Genomic DNA, 19992 nt, shown 5'->3' on the forward strand with positions numbered 1-19992 from the left:
GAAAGTTGGTCACTCCTGGTTTCATTGGAATTTTCGTTTCCCCTTAAATTTTTCATTGGAAGCTTTAAACAGCAGTGCATTGCGAGAAGGACCTGATGAACAATAGTTGGCTCTTATTACCAGGGCTCTGGATTGTAAGGATAGATATGTATCTCTCACTGTAAAAGACAATATCCTGGGGTTTAGAATTTGCCAGGTGTGACAAATTGCACCCATTAAGAGATTGCCGCTTTAAAATCCGAAATTGTATGCAGATTTTTGTTTTCAGCACCAAAATTCATTTATACTTGTATTTGGTTAGCATTTTTCTCATAATATATCAACAGGTTTGACCTATTGATATTTCACTTGGGAAAATTGCGAGAGAATTCCACGTCTGTTCCTTTGCAAATAAACATGTCAAAATGAAAATAAATACAGTGATTAAGATGAGTTTTTCACCTTCCTGTTCTTTGTTTCTTTGTAGGAGCTGATGAAGCAGCTGAGTGAAATTCAGGTAAGTTCTTAATTTGGTTGGTGGGTTTCATAGCTGACAATTTAGGGTCCAATTTAGAGTTCGGCGAACATGGTACTACGTCACAAACGTGATGGATATCACGTCTGCTGTATTACAAATGCATTACATCCATTGACACTTGTAATATTGTGAACGAGACATCCGTCACATTTGTAATGTTGTAACCAGTCCACCAAGCTCTAAATCAGACCCTAATGCCCCATAATTGATTGGTGCTAAAGGGAAAACCAAATACGAAAATAGATAGAAAAAATCTAATTTTATAGAAGTAAAGTTAATCATGACCATGTACCAGTATTATTGTATTTATGATAAATAGTGCTTTCAACCCAGAATCTAGGTGGGATGTACAGGTATTGTGCACAAATTCCCTCAACATTGCCATGATATTTTCATCAAGAACTTGTTTATTTCTATATGTGTCTTTTTTGTAGCACAAGATCTTTTCACAAGGGTTCATCGGCCAGAGAAAGGAGTGGGTTTCTAAGAGCTGTCCAACCATGGTATTCCCACTGTTCACTTGCTTAGTACCTGGGGCCAGATGTACTGAACTCTGGTTGCAAAATACTTATCACAATTTCCAACTAGGATTTTTGAGACCAGAATGCTATTTTGCAAACCGACCTATGTCTTAATAGTTTGGTTTGCTAATTACTGATTTCTAGTGGGTCACAAATAGACCTAGCTCATGAATATTAATGCGGGGGTTTTCAATTCGCTACCCACCAGGAATCACAACCATTATAGGGATGGTGGCCTCCTGGGGTCAGCAGACTACCATGTTTGCTGTTGCACCAGCCCTAATGACTATTTGCATTTTTCACATCCTCTTTAAAAATACACTGTACATAACAACACATTTCAGGCAGCAAAATAAGTGCTGCCCTGTCTGAATGCTCCTCGCCGCTCCTCATGTATCCTGAGGTTTCAAATGTAAACTGACCCACACTGCTCAGTTCCTTTCTAACCCTTAACGCATTCTGGAAATCCATTTTCAAAGTCAATCATATACTCCTACTATTACATTAAAATCCATCCATCACTTATACCATAAACCAACTTCTATACTACCATACACTGCTTAAGTATTTTACGATGTACTTATCTGTGTATGAACAGCAACACAAAGAAGGAAGTTAGCTGTGAGTTCTGTGATTGTATGCATGTTCTAAGTGTTCTAGAATGTTTAAAGATCTTCTATTCGAATTATATGTTGCTGCTGTGTATGAGGCAATAAAGGAGATAGTGCATTATATTGGCCCCCATGCCTTTCCATAAAATTATAATGTTAATGCCTTTGGTCAAGTTAACAGGGCAAGCATCTCAGTACACATTTAAATGCATGGTTATAGATATACATGCTGTTATCAAATAAATGCAGAATACTATTCAAATAAGTATGTGAATATATAAGAATTAACAATATTATTCAACTCCCAAAAATGCAGATATACATGGGAGCTGCAATTCAATGTTATTCTAAAGTAATGCACACTTGCAGGAATATTGTGATTACACCGTAAAAGCACTTTCCGTAGCTGTTCAGTGCACCACATGTTAATGATATTAAGTCACACGCATACATGAGGTGTACATATACACGTATGGCCTAGTCAAACATAAAAAGAGTGAAGCCAAAATTATGCTGCTCCACTGCTTAGTCGTATATCCACCTGCTGCATTCTTCCACCACCTGACTCTTTGCAATAGTTTTATCTAACACTTTAATATTCTTTTTCATCCCTTCCTTTCAACTCTTTCCACTGTCGCTGTTTTCCTACCTTTCTCTTCCTCCACCTCTCTCCCCGTTTCATTTTTTTACTCCTGCTTTAGGTTAAAGTTAAGTAAGGAATTAAAATCTTAATGCCAAAGTTGTACAAAGATCACACTTGATGCATTTTGTGAAGTTGCATGTATTAGGAACATTGTACAGCCTAGCTTGCAGCAAAGTTTCATTCCAATTGAAAGGGTATCTATAGAAGATACATGCAAATATTTTTTGCAGAGATCCACTGGTAAAAGCCTTCACCATGTGTTCTTTTAAAACTAAGCATCCTTGTGATTTAACAAAGTGTCAAAAGTTTTAATAGAAACTTTGTGAAATTTTCAGAGGAAAAGTCTTACAATTATATATTCACCTAAAATCAACTCGGGTACAGAAAGTTTAATTGACTTGAGCAGGTGGAATTCAAATAGAACAATTTTGCTAATGTTGAGTTCTCCCCAAAATACATGATCTCAGCTGAGCCGTGGAAAAGAATTCTAATGGGCCACACACCAGAAAAAATTGTGGGCGTTATCTGTTGTCCATTTGATGTCACTTGGATCACATGGGTGTAATTTGGCAGCCATCTATCTGTTTATTATTCTATATGTTGTGTAAGGCTTTCACTGAGTGTCATTGCCGTGAATAGCAGATTCTAATGCTGGTTGTTTTCTGTAATGACGTAGCAGCAGTGGGAAACAAAAGTTGTTTTCCCCTGTTGCTTTGTCACAAAGGAATTCAAAGCTGGCCTTGTAAAGCTTCCTAAGAGTCTATCAGCGCAGTGCTGGATTTGTGCTTTGATGGAATTCAAAATACATACATTCGGCAAGGTGGGGGGTGAGATGGTTGATGGGTGGCTTGAGGCCAGATATTTTTTTGTTCATTTAGGACTTGGGGGAGGTCGTGTTATGAACGGCTCACCAGTACTCCTCTGCCCCTGCATAGCAGGTGAAAGAAGAGCCAGATAATTTCGGGGGTGGGGGACATACATAATATAAAATTATACATGAGTTAAAAGTGAAACATGGTTATGCTCTTCACGTAGGGGTTTCGGAGTGACATCATAGATCACTCAAACTTCTGTGTATTAGATATCGATGTAACACCAGTCATCCATACACTGCAATGAAAAGTTCCAACATACTAATATAAAGGTTGTCATGCTTTTAATTGCTTCACAAAACGAAAGCCAGTACATGTTTTGACACCGCCACCCATCATTTATGGAGTATTGGTATGTTTTATTAGAGAAAGAGGGCAGGGCGTAAGGTCTGTTTTCAGTTGAAGTGACTGACGCAATTGGCCTTATTATGAGTGCCCCAATACCTCAAGTAACTCCAACCACGGAGATACCAACACTGAGGGGACTGATAGCTCCTGTGGGCTGTGTTATTTTGGGATTACAACTGTGACCCTGAGCATTCCTTTGGAAATAAGAAATTACCATGTAATTCTATAAATTAAGATACAATTACACCAATAAATCCTCATTTTATCCCTGAGTTTCATACTGCGATTTTAGCTTCTTTGGTAAAACAAAATCAAGCTGCCATGTTCCTGTTGAACTTAAAATCTCAATGGGGCCACTACTGCTTCTGGCCCCTTCAGAATTAAACGGACTTCGTACTGATGCGTCATTAAGGGCCTGATTTAGATGTTGGCGGAGGGGAATACGTTGTTACGGATATCCCGTCCGCTATATTACGATCCCACTTTGACCTATGGAGATCATAATAATACGTCGGACCGGATATCCGTCATGGTTGTAACAGAGTTTTCCATCCACTGAGATCTAAATCATGCCCTAAGTATAAGGGGTATGACTACTCTAACCAATTCATCATCAAAATCAAACTGACTTGGCATTCCGCACCCCTATAAACTGGATTGGCTTTGCCACCACGGGTCACGTACCCCTTAGTGTGTTTCAATATCCTACCTATGGTGTCAAGCACAATGACGGGTCCCTCCTGCAGAATGGGCTCAACACACACACATTAGTAATTGTGAAACTAGTGAACCTCTAGTTTCATCCCTTTTGAGCACACATTTTCGTTGTCTTTCCAATAGAAAAAGACTTCCACTCTGTTTTTGAATTGTTCATAAGTATCTTTTTTAATTCATTTAAGGTGTTATGATTCTTCTTTTAAACGGTCGGTTGGTATCCTTCTAAACGACAGGTCGTTTAGAAGGATACCAACCGACCGAAGCACGCCAAACTGATACCACAGATTCACCCCCTCACTCGCGAGGAAAGGCTTTGTCTGTTCCCTGATGAAGGGCATATTAACAATGCCCGAAATGCATTGGATGTTTTGAAATGACATTGTCTGATGCTTATGAGGTTAAAACCTAAACCTATATGTCAACGACTTGATGTTTAAAAGAAGAATCATAACACCTTAAATGAATTAAAAAAGATACTTATGAACAATTCAAAAACAGAGTGGAAGTCTTTTTCTATTGGAAAGACAACGAAAATGTGTGCACAAAAAGGATGAAACTAGAGGTTCACTAGTTTCACAATTACTAATGTTTCATGACGCCGTCGGACCCTCGACGTCACCTCTAGGAGCACCAAAAACAGGAGCCAAACATTTTGCTTAGCACTAACAAAAAACAACAGCTGTGCATCTATCCTACAAATTATCAGTGTTTTCAACACACACACACACACACACACACACACACTGCAGGGGCCTGCTTGGTAAAGCATAGTGGATTACCGCGCTTTTAATTATTTCCTATTCCATGCCATTGCTCGCACTCTGCAAGACATGCACGTGGCATGGCTTAGAACAGAGGTGAGGGTGTTCCCTCCAAAAACACAGAAACCCTGGGGGCCTCGGTAACGCCTCTGAATGTTGTACGATGTTGCATGTTGTGACGCTCAAGCTCCCTCTGTTGATTGTTTCCACAGAACGCCGATGCTGTGCATTTCTTTTGCAATTATGAAGAGAGCCGCGGGAACTACTTGGTGGACGTGGACGGAAACCGGATGCTGGACCTGTACTCGCAGATCTCCTCCATTCCAATAGGTAAGCGCCGCGTGCTCCCTGACGCAGGGGACTCTTTCGTTTCATCCGCCCTTTTCTTCTTCTTTGTATTCTGACCTCTGCTCAAGGAGAATTGATTAAACCGTGAAACTGCTGACACGTGGCTAATTACCCCCATGAAGAGGGCCGCCCTGCGTCTTTTATCTGGGACACTGAGGTGCTGCTGAACGATGGGAATTAGAAACGGCCACGCATGGCCGGCTCGAGGAATTGAATCCCTCTAAGAACCCTGCAGTGGTAATTACCATTTTACACCGAGGGGGGCGTTCTGTCATTTATCTGACGCCTCGTTAATCCTGCGGGACAGACTAGAATATCCCATGGATTTTCCTCCTGTATCGATAAACCGCAGCCAGTCTCTTGTTTTTATTCCCAAGACTGTCCAACTTGTCAAACTGACCTTTTCCTTCCTCTCTACCATATTTTTGATAGTGTTGGAGTAAAAGTATTAGTCTACTTTTTAAGGTTAATACGTTGTAGTCCAAGAAGTGCTAAATCTGTAAAATATAAGTGCAGGAACCCCGTGATTTTCCGCAGCCCACCTCCGGCATTGCCAAGCTGTGCTGAAAAAAAAGTCTGTCTAGTCTTGATTCCACCTCATGCCTCTTTCTTCCACTACCTACATATACCTCCTGTCTCTTTATCACCCTTTTGCAGTTTTTTCCCTCCATGGCTTCACCATAGATCTTTGTTTTCCTATCTTTCCCTCCCGCTTTCTTTCTCCCGGTTCTGCATTTCTCTCTTTTGACTCCAATACATAAGTGACATGTTTCATATTTGTTCTTCCATCTAGCACTCCTCCCACATTGGCACGGTCACAAATCCTTCAATACTGGGCCCTGACTATATCCTCACAAGTGGGTCACAGCCTATATTGTCAGCTTTTATCAACACATTCCCCTCGGTGATGGCTATTGGGTCTGGTATTGGAAGTATTCAAGTCGTTTTCTTCAATAGTAGGTGATTTCCGGTATTACCCCACTCCCCGCCCACACCCATTCGAAGAAGGCACAGGTATACATTGTTCCTGTCTATGATTTGTGAAAGTGCTCTATTACCAGGGCTTTAAGTGGGCCGGGTTCCTACGGGACCTGGCAATAATTAAAACTTGACCATGACACGGGTCCCCCGGGGCCCTATATTTGTGTCCCTAGCTTTACAGGAAAATACCCTCAACGATTTCTGTAAAACCATTCATACTAGCTCTTTATTTAACGAGTACGTCACATATTTTAATAATGTTCCATTCCCGAAGAGTGTTTGCTTTTTCCAAGTTGTGTTTCTGTAATTTTTTTTATTATCACACATTACTCTTGTATAGTGCTTACTGTGGACTAAGTTGCTTCTAGGAGTCTGTGTGAGTGCAGGTTGTGGTTGGATTTTTAAAATGGGCCACGGTTGAGACTTGTGGCTTTGGGGTTGAATGTAGTGCATGGTTCTCGCAGTGTCCATCAGTCAGTCTTAAAGCTGTTCAGCCACATGCTCATTCAATTCTTGGCCTCTTTGCATAGCAGCCAGAGCAATAGTCAAGGGTGCCAATGATACTTGTATGTCTTTACGAAACTGTGTGAAAGAGGTTCAAAGCTCTCAAAATATTGAGAGGGAGAAAGTAAAAGAAAACACAGTGCTTATAAGTGAGAGGGTGTGTTTTGTGAGAGGGAGGCGAAGTGAAGGAGATGCAATTAAGTTCTTGTAGGAGAGAGTGAAAATAGGGTGCTGCAGAGAAATAGGTGAGGCGTGAAATACGCAGGGGGAGGATTTCTGAAAGATGTTGATATGAAAAGTGTGCAAGTGTTTAATTGAGTGAGAGACTGCAGAGGAAAGTGGTGTGAAGAGAAGAACAGGTGTGATTGAGACACTCCAAATACCACTACCCTTTCAACGAGCCTTAGTAAGGTTTAATTAAGTCTCACATTGTCAGAATTGAAACATTTTCAGTTCTAGTTGATACTGCTAATAGCCACTTGTAAAGTCAAAAGGTGGCTTGTTTTTGGTGTGTGTTGTTATTGTGTGATTGTCTGGATGCAATAACATGAATGCCCACAGAGAGACACCAAAATACTAGTAAAACAGCACGCCGAGGAAACTGCAGGATTTTAGTTCACCCATTTTAAGCCACACACCAATTTACATAGGCCAGGCACCTTGGAAAGCTTTTCTAATTACGCTATTTAAACCAAGCCCCTTTTAAACACCACCCACTTTTTTCATCCTGCTTACTTCCCATTCTGTCAAACCGCAAAATAAATATGTGTGGGTGAGATTAGAGTGGCTGCATTCACTTCACACTCCAACGCATTTAAGATGCTCAAACATGTACATTCTGATCAGCAGTAGTGAATGAATTAAAGACAGTGCGCTTTCTGGGCAACATAAGCACGTTTTTACATTGCAACCGGAACTGCACTGGAAACAACTCAGCCACCACTCAAGTGAATTGGAAATTCTTGCCTCTTCCCGAGATATTCAACATAAACCTTGCAATAACACCTAAGTACAATATTCATAAGAGTAGATACAGCATATAGAAGAGGGAGTACATAACACAGGCTGGAAGGGATAGGCACAACTTGAGAGTAAAAACAGATGGCATGCCTGTGTGTCTTTGGCAATCTTCACAAAACCACTGGTACCTGCTCCTCCCTCTCAGTCTATCACATGTATGTTTTAGGAACATAGTACCACCTTTTGGCAAAACTGAAAATTGCTTCTCAAAACAACAGATCTTTAGACTCTTTTATTTTTAATATATCTTTATCACATCTTTGGACTCTTGTACCTGGCTCAACATTCCATCATGCTGTCGTTCTATACCCCCTTGTACACAAATGTTTTCTGCTGACCATGGTGGAGTGTAACCTGCTTCGTGCTTTCATAGTTTACTGTAGCAAACAAAAAGTGATGGTAGAAGTGCTGGAATTAATCGCGTTCATTCATTTTCTCCCCCACAGACAGTGCTACTCTAGGCAGAGACCAGCCATATACAATGCAGTAGAAATACTTCAGACCAAACTTCGAGGCACTGGGGTAACAAAACTTGAGCCCCCCCCCCCGGAAAGGTACTTGGAGGGTCCCTTCCCAGACTCAATCGGGAGCTCACCGGCCAGAAAACTGTGCTAAGGGGAACCCTAGAGCTTCCCCCCCCCCCCACTGGAGGGGCTGCGGGGGCCTGTGCTAAGCCACTGCTGCCGGGCCAGTCCCTGTCCAAACAGGAACACAAGAAAGCACAAAGCAGTTTCCACTGCTTGTGCCTCGTCAGTAAAGTTTTGCTTGAGTCCTGTAGCACAGTTGATGGACTGAAATACGGCCCATGCATTTACCAATGACTGAATATTATATATATATATATATATATATATATATATATATATATATATATATATATATATATATATATATATATATATATATATATAAAAACATTATTTATTCAGTATATAAAAATACCATAAAAGTGACAGTTTATCAATGGAGGCTACAGTACAAACTTTAAACAAACAAAAAAACAGTTCATCAATCTAAAATCTACATGATACAATTTCAATATATGAATAAAAACATGCACATCACTTATAACATGTCCCTCATCAATCCAACTCATCTACAGGCTTAGTTAACGCTACCCCTTGTGGTCCTTAGTCTAAATGCAGCCCTTAAAAAGTTAGTAACACAAAAAAGTGTAAAAGCATCTGAGGCCAACTTTAAAAATAAATGTGCCACCCGTGCTTGTTTGAATCCGGCCTTTTTTAACCCCTTCCATGCTGCCGCGATTTCGCGGCAGTGCGGCACTTCCGCAAAACGGGCGGGGCCGCGTCGGCCATTGGCCGACGGCAGCACTGGGGAGGTAGTGCTGCCGTCATGGCCGATGGCAGCATGGAAGGGGTTAAAATACCCTTCAGAAAAAGTCTTCTGGGACGTAGATAAAATGGACAAAGTAAAACAAAGTGAAGGGTGTCCTGTGGAGACCTGTGGTCGCAGCCACAGGGCCCCTTCATCTCTGTGTGCGGTGTAAATGCTGCCGGCTCTGCTAAGACATGATGCAAAAGATTTTGCCTAAACCGGGTCATTTTAAATCTATTGTGGGCACTGCTTATACAGGACAGGTATGGTTCAATGCCCTCGGTGGACCTGGCTACTAAATATTCTCTCACAGACCGTTTGGTCAGCTCTCTATCTTGCCAAAGCGACAAAGCACACTTAAAGAATCGGTCCTTGACCAGAGCCTTATCCTGCATGCTTATTTTCGAAGGGTTAGCAAATAAATCTGCACATCCATTTTTCTCAAAGGACTCCTTCATATGTTTTAGCCAGGGGATTTTGAGTCCATGGTCCAGGGAGAGACAATCTTCTATAACCTTCCTGCTTAAAGCCGCCTCCTCATCTGCCCAGGTCTTTACCCAACAAACTAGGGGATTGACAGCCCACCTATCCATAATATAACAGCCACCCAATTCTTCATGCACAGTGTGGGCTGGCGTGCTCTGGGGGACTTTTAACAGACGCCTGAGATACTTATTCTCCTCTATTTGTAATTGGTTCGCCTCAATGAATCCCCACACCTTGCTACCATACAGCACTTTAGCACAGCACATAGATCAATATAGTTTCAGGATCTGCTCTGGGGACCACCGTCCCAGCCTTTGTGCAAAGTTCATTATTGATCTGGTACATCTGGTCATGGTTCGGTATTTACTTTCCAAATACATATTTAAAATGTAATCGCCCATCAAATAAAATCCCCCAGATACGAAAAGGAATGTACCTTTCCTAAACATTGAGATCCAATTGTGTAATTATAGGTTTTACCTGGCTTTTTGACCACTTCCATGATATAAGATTTTGCCAAGTTAGGGAACAAATCCAGATTCTCTATTAGGAGCTGCAAGCCTCTGGGGGTGCGTGCAAGGAGTACAGCATCATCTGCATAAAGCAGAACTGGTATCCCACGGGTACCTATCCTTGGGGTATCTGCCTGCTTAGTGTGATCAAGATTGTTTATGTATAACGTAAACAGAAAGGGAGCTAGTATGCAGCCCTGTCTGACACCACTGGAGCACGTAAAGGGTTCTGCTTTCCCCCCCCCTGACTGTATCTAACCGCAGTAGTGGTATTCAAATGCAAGTTTTTAAAGATGTTAATAAGCCCAGGGTCCACGCCGAGCCCACCCATTATTGCCCACAATTTCCCTCTATTGACTCTGTCAAAGGCTGCAGTCAAGTCCATAAATGCTAGATACATCATCCCTAAACTGACTACTGTATATTTGGCTGAGATAAGGTATAGGTTAAGGCATTGGTCAGTGGTAGATTTACCTGGCCTAAAACCAAAATGAACATCCGTTATGACTTGGTGCTCATCAGCCGAGTCAGTCAGCCTGCTTAAAACCACTCGTCCTAATACCTTCGCTGACACATCAGTGAGAGAAATCGGGCGGTAACATTGTAACATCCTTATTACCTTTTTTAAAGATGGGGACAATCGTGGCTGTGGACCAGGATGCTGGCATTACTGTGTCCACTGCTGCTTTTATGACCCTAGTCAGGATTGGCGCCCAGAGGTCAACGTTGTTTATGAAAAGGTCAGGTGGGATCCCATCTGGGCCAGGGGCCTTATTCCTGGTTTGACCCTCAATTCCTGTTTTGACCTCACCCAATGAGAATCTCAGTGGGGGTGTCCCCCGCTCCCCATTAAGCTCCTGCAGCTGATCCGTGCTTGGATGGTAATTATAAGGCCTTGAAAGTGCTCGAACCATTACTCCGGCAGGATGTTATTACTCAGCCCGGGTTTATTAGCATCTTGAAAGCAAGAATTATTTATGACTCTCCAGAAAGTGGTGGAATCCTTTAGTGTTATTGTCTCTGTCAAGCCGTCCCAGGCTTGCTTTTGTTATTGACCTCTGTGTCCCTTAACAGCTAGCTTGTAATTTTTTCGGTAGACGGTCACCCAGTCCCTATCTCTTGGGGAGGTCTTTAGGGCATCTTTCAGCTCTCTGAGAGCGCAGGAACATTGTGGATCAAACCATCTCGGGTTATCTCTTATGGCCCTAAGCACTGGGGCTCTCAGCAAGGTATCAACTATTTGGGCAACGTCTTTGAAAGCCTCGAATAATTCTGCACCTTCCACTTCTAGGGCTAGACACCTTAAAATTACCTGTTCACCTTCTTTTAAAAGAGATCTATAAAAGGCCTCGCCATTGACCTGTCTCCAACGTAACCTCCTACCCTGGTCCGTGTCCCTGCCCCCCCCCCCCCTCCCATTCCAGGTGGTTCATGGTGGTGGCAAGCATCCACCAAGGATAATGCAAGGGGGTTGTGATTGCTAAAAGCACTGTAACTGATACTAAACCTAGACACACAATTTCTGAGTGAAGTAGACAAAAATATAATCAATTAAAGAGGCACATCCTCTGCCTTTAAATGTGGGATTAACCAATTTATCCTGTCTGATCAGGTCCATAGTATATGTTAGCGCGTGCATGTTTAATAAGCCGCAGAGCTCCCTGCCGTCCTTTGTGTGTGACATGTGTGGGCCGTCCTCAAACATACAAGTTGACCAATCCCCACAGGATGCTCTTAGGTTTGGACACAAGTGGCAGTTAAAATCACCTGCTAAAATGAACTGAAACGCGATCAACCCTCGCTCCTGCATCCGTGTGAGTCTAGCGTTCAAATCGTGCAGGCTTGCAAAACCCTGTCCATATGATGTTGCATTATAAAAATTTGTAAAAAGTAACCTGTAACCTTTAGTAAGAAAAGTGAGCCCCTGCACAACCTCGGAACCCCAGGCCAAGTCTGTCCATCTACCCTGTAATGTAAGATCAACATATATAACCAACCTTCCCATGGCTCTCCCTGACGTTGCCTTACGTGTCGGACAAAAGCAGGTTTTATATCCCTCCCCAAAAAAGTTATTGTTTACAGGTTCCTATGTTTCTAGTTAACAAATTATCTGGAAATCCCGTATGTACAGTAGCCATTGCGCATTCTTACATTTAGTGGCTAGGCCTGCTACATTCCAGGAAACAATTTTAATTTCTCTCCCGTTTGGCCTTTCTACACTAGCAATTGCCTGGATACTATTGGACATAGAAACATTTCTGTGTGAACCTGTTGAGCACAAATGGTTTGGCCTTCCACTGTCCCTGAGATGATCTCTTCTCCCCTCCTCCCTAGATCAATGTTAATAACAGGAGTATTACGAGTTCTATCAGCTTCCCCCAATGAACCTAGTCAGTCAATATCATTTAGGTCTCTGAGTGGTGCGAAGATGCTATTTGGCGATGGTGCGTTGGCCCACCCAATTGCACCCTCTTGTTGACACACATCTCTATGATGTTGATTCAAATAGGGCAAAGGTCTATAGAAGAAGCCCAACGGGAGCAATTTAATGCATGAATCTAACTCAGCTTGATAAAACCCATTACTCTGAAAAAGAGTCTTGCGCACAAGATCAGGATGCCTAAGCGTCGCAATCACACAGTCCCCCGGAAAGGCTTTCCTGGTTCTGCTGATCCAGGACACCCTCCTTGCCATCAAAATTTGTCTATAATCTCTGATATTGAACCCCACATTCCTACACATCCAATGCGCCACCTTGTTAATCAGTTGTATCACGGGTTTCTCTTTTTGGCTTAGATGTGCTGGGACACCAGTTAAAACAGCTGTATACAGGCATGAGTCCGGGGGTAAATCTAAAACTGGTAAGCCTGGAGTACTATGCACACTTTGAGAGGACATCTCTTTTAATTGTGGACGTGCATTGTCTCCCCTTTCTCCCCTTTCTGACCTTGCAGTGTCTGCTAGACCTGTTGAGGGATTGCATATGGACCCTGTCCTCGATTCCCTCGTCCCCCTAGCAACAATACTAGCATTGGGTCTGGTTACTTCCGAATATACATGTGGGATTTATTGTCCATAACATTTTTCCCGGTAGCCTGTTCGATATCCCCATTTTTCCTCTCCATATTCACATTTACGGGTAATGAGGCTGGAGCCGCAGGTTCCTCCTGAGCGACACATGCACACCTACATGTCCCTTGGTTAGGGACAATGCTCCCCGAGTTCCCAAGTGACAGCAATTTTTCTTCAATTGACCCTAGTCTACATAAAAGGGGCCCCAGAAGAGCAGTCATCAGAGTCTCCAATCGCTTCCATTGGTCGGGATCATCCGCCAACTACGTGCTAGTGTGATTACCATTGTTACCACTGCTATGAGTTTGATTTGCGGCCAATCCTTTGTTAGATTCAGGATCGGGTTTATCAGGAGGCCTGGTTGCTTGGAGCTTCAATCTGCGTTTTTTGTTTTTGCTTTTGTGTAGCTCTTCCCCTCGTATGTTTCACAGGTGTCTCTACACTGTTGTATGGCGTTTTAGGATCCGAGCGAAATTTCCCGATTCATGCCATTAAATAGGTATAAATCACATTGCCCTAATATAGGCATAGAAACTATACCCATATTTAGACATAGCCCATGCAGTCCAAATACAGGGATGGCTACTTTCACTCGTGAAGAAATGAGCCCAGATTCTGGTTTCGGAGACCTGTCTCGTGTGGTGGCTAACTACAAACTAAAGTCTAAGTGTAGCTGAAAAAGAAAGAAAAAATGTCTTTCTTTAGTCCCCTCACTCACCGGAGTTTCCTCACGATGACATGCTTCATCATCGGGGCTATCCCAGTTCTCTACGAAAAGGGGCGTGCTGCGACTTGCGAACTACGTAGGAGCACTGTAGTTGTGAAGGACTATGTGTGGTGCAGAAAAAGTGGAGTGGGTGAGTGTGTGAGTTAAAAATACCGTGCTAGTGGGCCTCAATGTTTTATTTTGCTTCTAGACTGGTATGTTAAAAATGGTGTTATACTGTACACCGACCAATAATGTAGGTAGGTTCAGTATATGGTCAACATGTTTCACGCTACCCCTAGCGTTTCGTCAGGAGCATACAGGGGCCAGCCCGGTATATGCCACTCCTAGAAACCTAAATTAGGGTTAAGAATTCATTAGTGAAAAAAAGTATTTACAGTGAATGACGCTGCTCTACTCAGATACATGCGTGGTTCAGAATACATACGCGAGACCTTTATGGCGAATGTATTACTCACTGAAGAACATTTGTAGGTGCTTAATAGCACATCATGGTCTCTGAGAGGGGCGGTGTCGCCTCGGTGGAAACAATGTTCCTATTCAGCAACGCCGCGCAGTATTACCTAGCTGCTTCCCCTCGGACCGTATGGTCCTGATGAAACGCTAGGGGTAGCGTGAAACATGTTGACCATATACTGAACCTACCTACATTATTGGTCGGTGTACAGTATAACGCCATTTTTAACATACCAGTCTAGGAGCAAAATAAAACATTGAGGCCCACTAGCACGGTATTTTTAACTCTCCCACTCCACTTTTTCTGCACCACACATAGTCCTTCACAACTACAGTGCTCCTACGTAGTTCGCAAGTCGCAGCACGCCCCTTTTCGTAGAGAACTGGGATGGCCCCGATGATGAAGCATGTCTCCGTAAGGAAACTCCGGTGAGTGAGGGGACTAAAGAAAGACATTTTTTCTTTCTTTTTCAGCTACACTTAGACTTTAGTTTGTAGTTAGCCACCACACGAGACAGGTCTCCGAACCCAGAATCTGGGCTCATTTCTTCATATGTCTCTTTAGGAGGACATCCTGGTCTTCAGTACCTCCTTATCCCTCTGGGTATACATACTTCCACTCGTACCAGAAAGCCACAACGATTTCTTGGAAAATCGGCTTAAGCAGTCAGGGACATCCCCTTGCTTGAATATTGATTTGTCCGGTAACTCATGGAGCTTTCAGAGAAGTACCATTCCCTTGGGGTTCTGTACTGACGTTATTATGCCCGACTTTACGTCAAACTAGGCACCTTCAAGGTATAAATATGCTTTTGCTTGCTCTAGCAAAGACACAGTGGTTCGGAGAAGCTCGACTTTCTACTTGCCCGACGCAGCTCGCTACAGCAAGTGCCGAAGGAAGCCGACCCTCCAGCTTATGCACTGATCGAGAAGCTGTCCTTTCTCTCACTGAGAATCCAGCTCCAGTGTTTCCAAGCTCTCCTCGTGGGGTGTTGGGAAATCGAGTCCCAAGGCAGAGATTCCAGACCTCCTTCATTCTAAACTAAGGTATTGAGCTGATTAGACCCTAAAGAGAAATCTTGGATAGATTCTTGGCAAAGAAACTAAACCTATGCTACAACACACTTACTTCTTCCCTCGTACTAGACTTAGGTTAGGTACATCGGGGTAGGCATATTTTAGAAGCACCAGTTGAGTACTTTTGGCTTTTGTTAATGATGTATGTATTTATTTATGGTTTAGAAACCATACAATGCTTTTACAGTATTATTTTATAATACTCTTCACGCTGTACGCATTATACTTTGCTGCCTGTATTACGATTGTAGCAGTTCACTTTACTTGCATGAAAAAGAAGACTGTTCAATAAAACCCTTTTATTGAAAATGCCAGTCTCTCTATTTTATCTGCACCTCTGATGAAACGAAGCATGCACGGTTGACTGAGTAAAATATCTATCTATTATTTCCACGATTATGAAGATACGTTTATTTTTGGGGAAACAAAGTTGTTATGTTTATGCAGTTGTCAGAAACTATTCCCTTCTTGTTTATTCAAGAAAGTTTCTATTCACCTCTGAGCTAGCTGGCACTCACAATTAAGTCTAATATATTCAATAGAGACCTAGTAGACATAAGCCCTACATCAAATCTATAGGATATATTATTCCAATGCGCAGAGCCTATTGGGAATATAGGAACTACACTACATGGCGCCCAACGTTTGGTAAGGCACTAATTTCACGCTAGATACTAAAGTAGCTCAGTCGTGCTTTTCACAGAGACCCCTTTTTCCCTTAAAATACTCCAATAGACGTCTGGAGTGGGTAAAAGGATAAAATATCCGCCATAACTGAGTAGGACGAAAATTCTATGTATTAGTTTTTGGTTTGTTCAACGTTGAAGGATACAGTGTTCTAAAATATTGTACACCTTATCTTTGTTTCCTTGAAACTTGCTCTGCAAACTTTCAGTCAACAAAATGTCGGACAGCGAAACCGAGAACGGTAGAGCTACAAGAGGCAACAACACAACCAGTGGAGCTGCCAGAACTGCAACCCAACCGGGCTAGAAGTTACAGGTTTTGAACAAGACAACCCGGATGCTATCATCATCCTGGAAAACTTAAGGAAAACCATCACTATAAAGCTTATAACAAATGGCCTATCACCAAGAGGTGGTAGGGTAATTTTTGTCATAGAAGCACATGACTATCGGCATACAGAGGTATTCTATTCATGGATTTTCTTCCCTGCCTGAAGCAAATGCAGTATCACAAGTGTTTCACTTCTACAAAGAATAGGAACCTCCAACGGATTACACTCCTTTCGAGGATGTTGAAATTCCACTAACATACCGAGAGCATGCGCTCTGGTTTAAAGGCGCCCTACAACATCAAAATCACATTACCAGGCTCGGTCCACTAGGTAGACCAGGAGCAACATAGCCGGTACTAGCCAGCTATACACCACACCCTGCCATTGAAGAAATGACGGGTGCTGAACTAGTAGTTCAACTAAAACAACTAATCAAAATACATTAACAATTTGTTCAATATGTCATGCGGACTCTAACAGTCCAACCTTCTATAAGGATTCCACAACAAACCCCTCACCAGGGGAGCACAAATAAAATCACACCACAGACTATACAATCAGTCATTGGTAAATTGCCCGCAAAACGGGAACAAATTCCATTCTGGATAGCTCAAAAAATTACTCAAATCAAGGCAGTATTTCCGGATACTACCCCTCATGAGAAACACAGAATTTTAACAATCTGTTTACCAATGGGGATCGATCCACACCTGGAGGACTGTGACACTTGGGGTACAGTCTTGGCTGCAATCTATACAAAAACACATTACCCTACCACCTCTTGGTGATAGGCCATTTGTTATAAGCTTTATAGTGATGGTTTTCCTTAAGTTTTCCAGGATGATGATAGCATCCGTCTATGGCGGTAATACCAGACGTCCTGAAACAGATTCAAAATGAATACGGGGCAAAGCCTGCTTTAAATCTAGGTATGAAATTATTGAAAGATTTCAAACAGGTCTCAACAATAATATTAGCTAATATTAAAGGTGAAGATGCATCTGTGGCGATCCGCCAAAAAATAAGAGAATTTGATGTAACTGAGCAACCATATGAACTGGCCAGAATAATTGAAAAATCCTGTGAAGAACTAGGTAGAGATAGTTTGGGTGGGAATCCAGTTAAACCCCAACTAACTGAAAGTCCTGAAAAGGTCTTTATTAAAAACACTCTCACAGTTCCTAAAAAGAAGTGGGAGAACACTAAACAATCTTCTAAAGAGAAGCGTTCTCAGTCCCAAGGAAGGTCTCCTCAAAAGGAGCCCTCTGAAAAGACGTATAACCCCAAGAACAGCGATAATTTGAAAAAACCTAATAGATATCAATATACTGATACATGTTCCTCTCATACCTTTCAGACTTCCTCACATACCTTTCAGACTTCCTCACAGAAATCGGAAAGAAGAGAACGGTCAGAACACAAGGAAGAACGTGTGAAGTCCAAAGACGATCAACACGTTCCAAAAAAAAATAAGAAAACCCAATTCACCAAAAAGAAGGTAGGAGGTCTAAAAATCAGACATGCCGAGGATCTTGACACAACTCAAGAACGGGGAGTGGGCCCAGACAATGCTGGATAGCGCAGCAGAAGTCACCATAGCTGGCAAGATCTTCAAGGATCATCTGGAGACAGTGGACTTGAATGAGTACATCTACGTTGAAACTGCCGATACCAGGGTTAGTGTACCCCATAATTTATATGAAGTAACACTCCGGATGGAGGGGGACATAACTAGGAAAATAAGAGCACTCTTTATGGAGAAGCTTTCTAAGAGTTATGACATTCCTCTAGCTGAAAAAGACTGGCCACCAAAATTTGTCAGTGAGTGCCCACATGGCAAAGACATCATTATGCCAGCCTTCTCCAATCACATTCCAATTCACTTAAAATACACCTATGCCAGAAAATGGGCTTTAACACAGGCTCCAGCATTAAATAAAAATCATGAGGGATGGAATGAGGATTCCCCTCATCATAAAATCCAGTTAAAAACTCAACCAACTGCACAAAGGCAGTATCCAGTAAAGCAAGAGGCTAAGAAACAGGTCAGGGAGATATTAGATCAACTTGAATACTAAGGGGTGATTGAAACATGTACCTCATCAATGAACAATCCTTTGTTTCCTGTCTCCAAACCAGAAAATACATATCGTCTTGTTTTGGACTACAGACATTTAAACTCTTGTTGCAAAACCTTTGCAGTACAAAATGGACATAGTGCCGCACAAATGCATAACATTGTGCGTAAAAAATATAAAACCACATTAGATATTTCTAACAGTTTCTTTTGTCAAAACATTGCACCTGAAAGCAGGTACTTGACAGCTTTCTCAATTATGGGGACATAACGTCACTTCTGTCGTCTCCCCCAGGGATTCAAGAATAGTACAGGGTTATTTTCAGCTAGAGTAACAGAGTTACTACAAACGCATGATGATGAGGCATTATCTTATGTCGATGACATATATCTAACAGACAATGACTTGGATAGGCACTTGAACAAAGTGAATACCATTATACTTGGATTCGCCTCTGACGGGTATAAATTCAACTTTAAGAAATCAAGAATTGCCCACCTCAACGTCCTTTTTCTAGGATACAAGTTATCAAGTGATGGCAAAAGCCTGGCAGCCAACTTTTCAGAAAAGTGTGCACTGCTCCAACCTCCAAAAACGCTGAAAAACGTTGTCAATTCTAGGTTTCCTAAATTTCGGAAGAACTTACATTCTAAATTATGCAAAAAGGGTTAAACCTCTCTACAAATTAATCAAACCTGGTTTCAAAACTACTAATTGGACTCAAAAACACACAGAAATTTTGCATTCAGTGCAAACGGACATGTTAGCAACAACACATTTACAGACATGCGTAAACATTTGCAACCTTGTAAGCAGAATCATCCCAGGATGATGTGGATTTACGTACTTAATCTTTAATGAAAGTGAAAAAGTACCAATTGCTTATAAATCACACTTGTACACACAAGCTGAAATGAAATTCACTTCTACAGAAAAAATTCTGACAGCATTTCAAACTGAGGTAGCAAAAGAGAAAGCCCTCGAACAGGGAAAACGAATAATGGTCGTTACTCCTGTACCTGCCTTAGAGGCAGTGACAAAAGCAAGCACTGCGAATGCAAAGGCTTTACATCCGAGATGGATACAATGGGTTAACTCTCTTGCTGCAACAGACGTTAAATACGTGTTTGACCCCTACTTGAAAACTCAAGAATTTCTACAATACGAACAAGGATATCCTCTGCTCGCTGAGATTCTGCCTCTAGAACAGTACAAATGTATAATTTATACAGATGGATCAGCACAGCCCGCAATTGGGGGTAAACACGCATGTAGTGCTGCGTGTGCGATTGTTAAATTCCGACCTATGGTCACAAAAACGCAATCTCTTGGAGATTGTACAGCTCAGTGAGCTGAACTACAAGCATTCAAGATGGCGCTTGAAAATA

The 19992-nt window shown here is 42.1% G+C and overlaps 1 protein-coding gene across 4 annotated transcripts in view; it reads left to right on the forward strand.

Annotated features, from left to right (window-relative positions):
- Positions 1-19992, forward strand: part of ABAT (4-aminobutyrate aminotransferase) — a 712333-nt gene that overhangs the window by 465370 nt on the left and 226971 nt on the right. For all 4 annotated transcript variants that reach the window (XM_086941270.1, XM_086941269.1, XM_086941268.1 and 1 more), the window contains exons 4-5: positions 467-496; positions 5203-5320. In XM_086941270.1, the coding sequence (XP_086797396.1) occupies positions 467-496; positions 5203-5320 (148 nt within the window). The remainder of the gene's footprint in view (positions 1-466; positions 497-5202; positions 5321-19992) is intronic.

The sequence above is a fragment of the Lissotriton vulgaris genome, chromosome 10 (assembly GCF_964263255.1).
Source record: "Lissotriton vulgaris chromosome 10, aLisVul1.2, whole genome shotgun sequence".
NCBI classification, from domain to species: domain Eukaryota; kingdom Metazoa; phylum Chordata; class Amphibia; order Caudata; family Salamandridae; genus Lissotriton; species Lissotriton vulgaris.